The following is a 10,890-nucleotide window of genomic DNA, read 5'->3' as shown; positions in this document are numbered from 1 at the left end:
CTATTACAATCTCCCACTCCACTGCCTCTTTCCCGAATTCAACTTTTCAACTAGATCCCATTTTCCCTACTACCATGAACTAGGCTCGCCAGCTCGTCAGACCTCCTTGCCAAAAGGAGCGAGCATACAAGGGCACTGTTGCTTTCCCTTCTCCAGCACACTGTCTCCACCCACGGGTCCCACTGACTGAACAGCAGCAGTCCTGTCACTGTGAAGGAATTTACTGTCAGGTCTTGCCCTGAGAAGAAGGGATCATCAGGCATACTACCTCTTTCCCTAAGCCCTACCTCTATGTTCTCCTAAATGACTGGTTACTTGTAGCTTAGCTTTGGTTTCCTGTATTTTAAATACTATTGGAGAAGCTGTAGAATCATTTATCCTTTAAAGGACCAAGAAGGATCAAGAAAGATTAAATCTGAGGGAAGAGCAAACTCTGTGACAGGACTTCTTCATTGCAAAATAACTAAGAATTCAACGAACACGCCTATTCCCAATTTCTTTGGCACAGATTAACTGAAGCACTGTCAGTCATTTACAACATGGAACAGTGCAGCTGCTCGCTGTAATTCACAACCTACATGAAGAAACCTACATACAGGTTTTTGTAGATGTTATTTTTAGGTATGTTTAACAGGGCCCTATTTAGTTTTTCAACAGAAGTGTGGGTAATAAATTCTGCCCGCAACTGAGGTTTCAGTCAGTTAAAATAGACTAACACTTGCTAATGAAAGACTTCTGCAAGAGAGTAAAGATTCCTCCTATTCAGCAGGCAGTCAGCAGAGAACTCATCGATGTTGTTTAAAATTTCTTCCTTTGCATAAACTTTTGAACCTGCATTTCCCGTGTCCCAGTCACAGCTCTTGTTACCTGCTATAGTGCACACAATGCTTTAAAGCAGCTTCTTTTCAACTTCAGGTGGTCAGGCAGATGGGGAAGAACAGGGAAAGTTGTATTTTGAGAAAAAGGGACATAATTAAAGTTAAAATTAATTTTCAAAAGCCCTCAGATCCCAAACAAATAATACACATAGAAAAACATGACACAATTTAGGAAACAGTATTTAATTTAAGTAAAAAAAAAACCCCAAACACCTCTGGAATTGAACACAAATTTGCTAACATGGTTTATGCTAGAGTTTTAAGTCTTTTTTGCAAGCACCATAGAGTCATTTACCATTGTCTTCCTCTAATCTTAAAGACTAAGACAGCTGAAACATCAATAAAAATGTTTTACAATTTTGTAAAAGCCAGTTCCACAAAATTCAGAGTCGAGATATATAAATTTACTATTTGTCTTGTAATTTACTCATCTGATAGTAGAGATAAGAAGTGAAGTTTCTCCATTACCACTAATCTGGGTTTCCACACAGGTTAAATGTGGTAGGCACATAGCACGAAGCAAACTCACTCCTATTTATGACCAGAAAGAGGAAAGCAGCCTGTTCAGAATGCAGGCTTCCTTTTTCACCAACACTTACAGCTCAAAATGTGCAACAACAGCTCCCCCCTTAGGGAGCTGCAGAAAAGGAGATTTTGGAAGACTGGTCCCTTAGTCACTCAGCTTCAAGGCCAGAATATAAAATTTATTTTGAAATAGCTACATGTTGATATAACTGCTTTACCTAATACTCTGTACAAAGAGATAGAAAATGATCAGCAAAAAAATCGATTGTATTCTGAACAGGCTTCCTAATTGTATGTAAAAAATGGAACTGCCACTTTCCATAGTTTATAACTAAGTTATAAAACCAGTTTAGGTTAATTTATAACCTAAACTTTAAGAATTGAGTTCAGAAGAAATGTACAAAGACACTACTATCATATTACCATCATTAGTAAACATATCATATTCTGAATCTTCTTCCTTTTGGCAAAGATATGAAACTGAACTATTTTCAAGAACTATTTCTTTCCTCTGTGCCTTCAGGAAAGTGAAATATAGCACCAGATACATATGATAAGTGATCTTCCTTCAGGCTCCTCTTCCTAATTTTTTGAGATACTCAGAGCACTACTTCCAAATTTGCCTGTGCTTTAGTTACTCAAGTTTGCATTCCTAACACAGCCATACCTTGCTTTCCTTCTAATAACGGACATACCTAACTTAGATACAGTTCATTATGCCACACATAGTAGTCAACAGTAATTCAGACTTAAAAGTGGTATTCCATACTAACATTGCATATAAATTACAGCTAAAAACATGCCCTGAAAAATTACAAGGTGATTTTATTTTTTTCTTTACGAAGGGAAGTAAAATTCTTTGGTAAGCATAGAGACGATGCATGGAATCTGTTTCTTTGCATTAAAATCCTGCCGAGTTGAGAAGGACTCGTACTCTGCTACTCTGCGATTTACACGAGTTAAAATCTGCATGAGTTCAAGTTTCCTTGCATGTTCCCTCAGTATTTTACAAAGTGACTGAATGAACCAGGAGCCCTCAGCTGCATTCCTCCAGGAGTAATAGCCTGTGGAAAAGAGAGATGTCAAACTGATCAGATGTAGCAGCCTCTGATACAGGACAGGATCGTGATTAGGGAAACAAAGCACTGTTTCCAATAGCAATCCATGTTTTCAAATAAAAACTCAAAACCAGTAATCAAAATTTAGATTTTATAAGCTCCCCAAATTGCAACTCAAAAGATTTGTCTAATCCTCTCATCTTTTTTCAGTCTAAGAAAACTTAAGGTAGGTAGAAAATCAAAAGGCAGTAAAACTATCTTCTGCTGCAACAGTCTCAGCTATGAATCACTTACTACTTCTTCATAGAGTACATGTGCATGAAGGAGAGGTGACAGGAGAGATGGAGCCAAGATGCAAAACGGATTTCAGGGTTACTTCCTTCAGGACTACATGCATGAATTAAAGACTAAAACCCCTTTCTGCTAGCTGATAATGTAAGGGCCACACTACCGGCTCTGTTGCTACTGATTTTGCCTACGGCTGCAGTGAAAATAAGAGCCGATAGGCAGTAGGTATTTATCACCTACTTCTGTATATGCATCTACAGATCCAATTGTTTTGTTCTCTCAGAATCAATGCACCTTTTACTTCCTGCTGTAAATGACACTCACAACTTGGGTTAACTGAACTTAGAGAAGATGAACATTTGAGGGTTTGCTAGTGAGAAAGATGCATGTTCAGGGTTAGTTTGCTTTGTAGGAACTGAGAATAGCAACTACCTCAAAAAGAAATCAGATCAGGGAGAAAAGAACGATTGAGGGGAGAAAAATACATGAAAGAGAACAAGCGGTTACCCGCTTGACTGGATACAACTGCAAATTCTCATTTACAACACCAATACAGACTGTATACACAGATTTGAGGAACAAAAATTTCTTTGCAAGTCTCTCACCAGGAGCTGTGGAATATGCATACAGGAAATCTGCTTCTACAGGTATTTTCTGACACATTGTTTCTTCTGATCCACTGTCTGTCTCAATACCAGAATCTAATTCTGTCCCTCTACAAGCCTATTTGGTGGAAAGAAGAACAGGAAATAAAATAAAAACCAAAGAAATAAAGGCAGCCATTTTAAGGATGATAATATCCCAATTAAAAAAAAAATAACAAGAATTTGTATGTCACTTTTCTATTAGACAGACTGAGAAGAAAACTAACTAGCATTTATTTAATCAACTGCACAGTTTGCTTAAGATACATATTAATTCTACAGTGTATTCAGAAACTCGCTACAAGATGGACTAGTGTTTACAAAGATTTTATATAATCCAAGGAATTAAGATAATGCAATCTCAGCTATGACAAGTACTGCCTACCTAATAGGGCAGACTATGCCACTTTTAAACCTGAAGAGAATCTTATTCTGAAAGTAATTCCATTTAAATCCATTTCAAAATTAACTTATCTGCACTAATAATTAATGGGAACAGTATTAAAGTATTAGCTGTTTTGATGATGACTGTTCAGCTGTACATCACCTGAATGAAGAAGAGCTTGGGTTTTCCTGCTAAACTTCTGCACTTGTCACCTCTGAAAAGGCTTGTTAGTACTTTCAGTTCAAGAGGGCCATCTGTACCATAGATGACTCCTTCATCACCATGGCTTAGCAATACGCAAACAAAACTGCTTCGGTTGCTGTGGTCTTCTTCAGAAACTTGAAGGAAAAAAGGAAAGATAACTGTCGTCAGTTCTTGCATTCCCTAAAAGCTTTCAACACTTGATGCTTCCTATGCAACAGAAGTCTTTAAGAACTAACTCCTGTATTTAGAAACCTCCAACCAGTTTTCACTACTTGAACAAAAGGAGCAAGCCTACTTTAATTCAGAAGACTGGAGAGAGAAAAACCCCAAATTAAAGGCCAACCCTACACATTCTAAGACATGGCCTCAGAACTAGGCCAGGAACACTGAGGAGACAAAGAGGGTGTTCCCACAGTGTATCAAAGTCTGAATGGCACACCTCACTCATGCAGTAATGGTCAGTCTCACGATCTGGGATCGGACTGATAGGAAGTTCTGAGTTTTGGGAAAGGATGAGGAAGTCTCTTCTCTCCTTTCAGAGACACTCCAACTACTTATATTACGTGGGCAATTAATGTGGCATGAAAGTTGTTGCTGCTGCAGGGACTTAGGTTCTAGTACTTCACTCTTTCACTTTGGCCCTGTAGCAATGTCTAGAAAGATTTTTCAAGTTTCTAATTTTTGTACTTACAGGCATTTAAGACTGATATAAAGCGCTGTTATATTTCCCCCCCCCCCATCTTGTGGTACACAATGAGCACAGAACAGATACTTTCTGATGTCTTTCGTTGCCTGACACTGTGGGGATTGTGCTTAAGGATCAAGACAATTCTTTTAAATATATGAAAAAAATACAGACATGGTTTAAAAGAAAGGATCCAAAAGGAATTCTGAGCAGGAAACTTAAGAAGATGCAAGAGTAGATGGAAAGTGTAATAGTCCCAAAAGCTTCTGTTTAGAGCTTGCCAAAACACTGAATTTCTATTATGGGGAAAAAAAAATGAAGTATTTAGCTTTTTCTCAAGCAATGCACACTGGGGCATTTCTACAAGTACTACATCTAGAAGAGTCAGGAAAGGCTGGTTTTGGGGAATCTCTAGTTAGGCTGCAATCTGTGGTTTACACTGTCTATTTGGAGGGGTTATACTAAGGTAAGACAGGCCTTGGAACCTTCAGCTACTGTCAACAGACTGGCTACAACTATACTAATAAATTAATCATGCCTGGGATCATTCTCTGACATAAACATTAACTCACACAAAAGAACTGAAATTTATGTTAGCAAATACATTAACAACAACACAAAAAGCCAAACCCAAACATGATTGTTGTAGGCTAACTGCATGTTGGGAATAATCCCTAGAACATTTTTACTGTTGAACCGTGACCTGGAACAGTCTGGGAGAGCACTGGTAGGCATCAGCCACAGTCATGCCAAAGAACCTTGCAACAGTTAACTAGAATACACTGGGTTCCCGGGCTACAGATATCTCCAGGAATTGTTTAATTTACTAGTCTAGATGTAGCCAAGTCCAAACAAAGCAGGACTAACACTAACACTAGTGATAAAAGGATGTTTTGTTTCACAAGTCAAAACACAAATTGTTTCTCTAAGAGTAATTTAGTCCACACACTTGCAGTTCTGGTCCCTCCATCAGAAGCCCCTGGATGAGAACACACCTTGGGCCACACCACTGAGCATATAGCACAGAATCCCTCTACCCAATTAAGCAGGATTCTTTCCAACTCACAGAGCTTCAGTGATTCCAGGGTCAGAATATGAATCAGTCTGCATTTAAGTTTCAGCCTTTTTTCCAGCCTTCTTTAGAAGATGAGAAAGGATACGGAGACAACAGTCATGACACAAAAGATGAAGAGACAGCAAAGATGAACAAACATAGAAACTGTGATGCACATGCCATCCTTAGCAATGAATCATCAGTAGGTGTGAAGTATTATCTAAAAGAACCATGGGAGAAGAAACACGAAGGCTACAGATATAGTTGGAAACAGTGGTTGATTTAATACACACGCTGAACATATTACTACTTACCACGTTTCAATAGTTCAAAAATGTCCACACATGAAAGATCATTGTTGATCTTTATTTTATACCCCAGCTTCATAAAAACTTCTCTGACACTTGCAGCATCCGCATCTGTACCCGAACGGGCTAACATCCCTATATGTAAGAGGAATGCGTTATTTTTTATATGATATAGATGGCATGGTCATATTGAGCCAAATTCTTCTCACTTCTATCTGTATCCATTATTCCAGCTCCACTCTTAACAGAAAAAATACTGCGCTGTTACACATGTGCACAATCTCCCTCTCCCTGTATGTTTATTGTAGATTTTTCTACTCCTTATTTTTATATCTACTAATAAAGACATAAAAGGATTTTATTTGCAAAACAGGAATCATGACTAAAAGGTAAGACAGACTTGTCTTGCCTACCAAATTCCCCCCATTACTGCTATACCCTAATGTGTTCCCTCTATGCACCTTTGGAAGAACGAATCACACCCGTTCACACAACAATTTGAGGTTGCAATCCAAGTTGGTCTGCATATTTAATTTTGAAGAATAATACATGCCACTAATCAATATAAATTAAGGAAAAAAACTTCAACATTTGAAAGTAGTACCAGTCTTTCTGTGGAAGTTCTTATTGTTTATTATTACACATTCCCCCATCTCTGGATAATCCATTCTGTAACTGTGGTCCGGCACAATTCCAGAGTCCATGGACTTGCTAGCAGATAGGTTCTTTCTGTATAGAAATCAGACAAACTTTGTTAATTTCTGATCTTCCTTCTCTAGTTTCAAAATAATAACCAAAACCAATGAAATTGGTAAGATTTGCTTCTTGTTCCCTAGAAATTCCCTCAGCAAGTTTGCCAATGACACCAAGCTGAGTGGTGTGTTTACTCTGGAGGCAAAAGAACCCAGAGTAACCTTGACAGGCTAGACAGATGGGCCTGTGCGAACCTCACGAATTTCAACAAGGCAAAGTGTTAAGGTCCTGCATCTGCACTGGGGCAATCTCATTGATACAGGCTGGGTGATGAGTGGATTCAGAGCAGCCCTGAGAAGGACTTGGAGGTATTAGCAGATGAAAAACTGAACATGAGCTGGCAACATGCGCTAGAAAGCCCAGACAATGTAGTCAATGGCATCATGGGCTACATCAAAATAAGCATGACTAGCAGGTTGAAGGAGGTGATTCTCCCCCTCTACTCCACTCTTGTGAGACCCTACCTGGAGTACTGCATCCAGCTCCAGGGCACTCAGCATAAGAAAGACAAGGGGCTGCTCATGCAGGTCCAGAGAAAGGCCATGAAGATGCTCAGTGGGCTTGAGCACCTCTCATATGAGGACAGGCTGAGACAGTTGGGCTTGTTCAGCCTAGAGAAGAGATGGCTCTAGGAAGAGATCAGCCTCCAGTATCTACAGAGGGCTACAAGTAGACCTGAGAGGAACTTTTTAATAGGACATGTAGGGATAGGACAGGGGAAATGGGTTTAAGATAAAAGAGGACAGAATTTGATCAGATATTAGGAAGATATTCTTTACCTGTGAGAGTGGTGAGACCCTGGAACGGCTGCCCAAAAGAAGTGGTAAATTCTCCATCCCTGGCAGTGTTCAAGGCCAGATTGGACAGAGCCTTGGGTGACATGGTCTAGTGTGAGGTGTCCCTGCCCATGACAGGGGGGTTGGAACTTGATGATCTTAAGGTCCTTTCCAACCTTAACCATACTGCCATTCTATGATTCTAGATGTAAGGAAGAAATTTTTCCTTACATCAGAGACACTGGAACAGGCTGCCCAGGGAAGCTGTGGATGCCCCATCCCCTGAAGCTGGAAGGCCAAGTTGGACGGGGCTTTGAGCAACATGGTCTAGCAGAAAGTGTTCCTATTTGTGGCAGAGAGATTGGAACTAGATGATCTTAAGGCCCTTTCTAACCCTAACAATTCTATGATTCTAGATATAAAGAAGAAATTCTTTACTGTGAGGGTGGTGAGGCACTGGAACACGTTGCCCAGAGAAGTTGTGGATGCCCCATCCCCAGCAGTGTTCAAGGCCATGCTGGACAGGGCTTTAAGCCACCTGATCTAGTCGAAGGTGTCCATGCTTGTGGGAGGGGGGTTGGAACTGGATGATCCTTAAGGTCCATTCCAACCCAAACCATTCTGTGATTCTATGATTCTAAGTTATGTCTGTGAAATAAGTTGTTAGATCCGATTTAAGACTAGTGAAGACTGTACTTGCCCAGAGGTTAAAATAAATAAAACTGCTTGTTATGTTCCCAAATAAACCTTTCGTTTTAAGTTCAGGAAAATGTGCACATACACAAATAATTGGGGGGGGGGAGGGTGAGGAAGGAGAGGAGAAGAGACATCTGTAGTTGTATTAATCTTCTGTGCAACTTGTTACAAGTTTAAATTTTAAAGAATCAAGGAAGAACTGTCTAAAATGATAATGCCTCTACATAGCAGAGCACGAAAAATCAGTTTAAGGAAACCAACTACTGTATCAACAAGAAATGCGCTTGGTTTTTTTTACTACCATCTTTTGAAAGCTATGTGCTAGGAGCTAGATCAGCTCTGAGATTGTAAATCTATTCTGAATTTTAACCAAAAGTCATGTCCTCATTTAATTTTCACAAGATTCAAAACCTAGGAAGACCAAGACTCTATATGCAGCTGTAATTCTACCTTAATGAGCACACCAACTATACCACCACTCATGACTGTGCACCACCTGTTAATTTTACTCAGACCATATATGCTGAGTTCAGTGTGGATTTTCTCATTTAAGCATATGGGTATTCTACAGATAAGAAGTCTGTAATGCTCTTAAATCTAATTTTCAGTGGAATATTAAGTTCCTAGAGACTGCAGTCTGATGATAGTGCTACACCAGCATAACAACCAGGAAGAACAGGCCTGCCTTTCCTTCCTTCCAGCCCTTTAAGTTCCTCTTGTACTTGTGCTTCTGCGCATAAAACCCTCCAGCAGGTCAGTTCAAGCAGCTGAACTGTCTGCCACTGGTTCCGGTAAGCCCTAGAAGTAGTTCAAGGAAAGGGGTGAGCAGTTAGCCCAGATTGAGATAGAGAAGTCTGTTTTTCAGAACAGATAACCACTTGATAATACTGTTAAGCTAAGCCTAACTGCACCTCAGGTGTTGCTTTTTAGTTCCTTGCACATACACATGGCCTGTTACAGACCGTATTTTCAAAAGTAGTAAAACTCTTCTAATAGTAATTTATGATTATTATAATTTACCATAATTGAAATTTTTCCTTTTAGCATTACTTCTATGGTTCTTGCCTTCTGTTACAGCACGTGATTCCTCACGAATTAAGGTGAAGACTTAAACCAAAAGTAGCTCACTTACCCTTTGGAACCTCTAGAAACAGATCTTGCATCTGCCAGATCTTCCCCTGAATGTGGGCCATCTCCTGCGTCTGCCATTGTGGCTCTCAATTGTCAGCTTGAAAACATAAGAAAATAGAAATACATCATAGCTAATACTCATATGAAATGCTACCTTCAGATTTTTGTTCAGTTTCCTTAAAGCCTTACACAGTCAGAAAGCAATTCTTTAGAACTGGGGAACACACTAATGTTAAAAGGGGATATTCACACAGAATAGCCTAGGAGTATTAGTATTGGCAGGCAAAAACCCCCAGCATTTCTGAGTATCCCCACATATCTTATACTTGAAAGAACATGAAATATTCTTCTAGATTACTGCATTCTACAGCGAGTCTGAGAAAAATAGGCTGCAGGTCCCTGTGGCCAAATCATTAAAAATGCCTAAGAAAAGCAGGATAAGAGACAAATTGAAAACAATCTTCAAAATATTGTAATGTCCTTACCTGCATCAGTATCGTTTTAGTATTGTGACTGTCATTTATGGATTGTTCCACATCAGTAAGACAGAAATTGAGATCCAAAGCCAATCAATGCAATTTATTGGAAGCATACAAAGACTACCATAGAAGACTGGATTTTGGGTCATAGTATCTGGGGAAATAAATAATTTCTCTGCATTCAGTTTCAACTGAAACATCATTGGATCCAGTCCTAATTGGTGTATGTGAAGGCAACTGCAACATAAATAACATAAACCACAACAACACAACTTTAAATAGTTGATGAAATCAACTCTGTGCTGTGGGCTGCTATTTACTATTAATCAGAGCACAGGACAAAAAATGATAATTGATGCCAAGCCAGAAATCAATTTAAACGCAATAAACTTCCCTCTCTATGCACCCATGGAACACATTACCACAGGTAACCTTTAACTCAGGATTCATAAAAGGATTAAGCATCATAAAGTTAAATAGCCAGAGAGGATAAAGTAATACATGCTTGGAAGTGAAATACGTGGTCAGACCTCAAGAAATAAGCAAGGTACTACAATGCAGTAACTTAAAAGATATTCACTTAACAGATATATTAATGGTATGTATACCCATCTTTCTTTCTTTGGTTCTTACAATAAGACATTTACTTATATCTAGTTACTCTGAATACTATGTCCTTGTGTCTTGGAGCACTGATGTAAGTAAGGTATTTTCTTGCTCACAAAATTATTCCAGACTTAAGAACTGTTATCACATAAATTAGCAGCACACAGGAAATTCCCTGAAAACTAAATGACAAAAGTATCGAATAAGCTTGATATTTAAGAAATAAAATTTCTAGAATAGCTTATTATGTTACATTTTTCATGGCTTTTAACCCCCACCAGCAATGAAGTACTATGCAGTCACTTGCCAACTGAGCTACCAATGACTACTTAGAGAAAGACCGAGGTGAAGTACAGGGAAAGCTAACAATTCTGTCCAACAGGTAAGACCCTGGAATTCTTAGGGAGGATAAGTGGATCA

General features: G+C 39.1%; 1 protein-coding gene across 2 annotated transcripts; it reads right to left on the bottom strand.

The window, feature by feature from the left end:
* Positions 1-593: 593 nt before the first annotated feature.
* CASP3 (caspase 3) lies at positions 594-9,557 on the bottom strand. 2 transcript variants are annotated; one of them, XM_061371798.1, is made up of 6 exons: positions 9,387-9,544; positions 6,634-6,758; positions 6,036-6,164; positions 3,941-4,116; positions 3,355-3,472; positions 594-2,467 (listed from the first exon to the last, which is right to left on the bottom strand). In XM_061371798.1, exons 1-6 carry the CDS (start codon positions 9,461-9,463, stop codon positions 2,241-2,243), a joined length of 852 nt encoding a protein of 283 aa, XP_061227782.1. In that variant the 5' UTR covers positions 9,464-9,544; the 3' UTR covers positions 594-2,240. The 2 variants fall into 2 exon arrangements, with proteins under 2 accessions (XP_061227782.1, XP_061227791.1); XM_061371807.1 differs by lacking the exon at positions 6,036-6,164 and having other exon boundaries at positions 9,387-9,557.
* Between the last annotated feature and the right edge of the window lie 1,333 nt (positions 9,558-10,890).

This window comes from Neopsephotus bourkii, unplaced genomic scaffold, assembly GCF_033783945.1.
Source record: "Neopsephotus bourkii isolate Nb327-2 ecotype Australia unplaced genomic scaffold, CSIRO-AGI_Nbou_v1 NB_168, whole genome shotgun sequence".
Lineage (NCBI taxonomy): Eukaryota > Metazoa > Chordata > Aves > Psittaciformes > Psittacidae > Neopsephotus > Neopsephotus bourkii.
The sequence above is the reverse complement of the archived record's forward strand: the minus strand, read 5'-3'. Positions and strand labels throughout refer to the sequence as shown.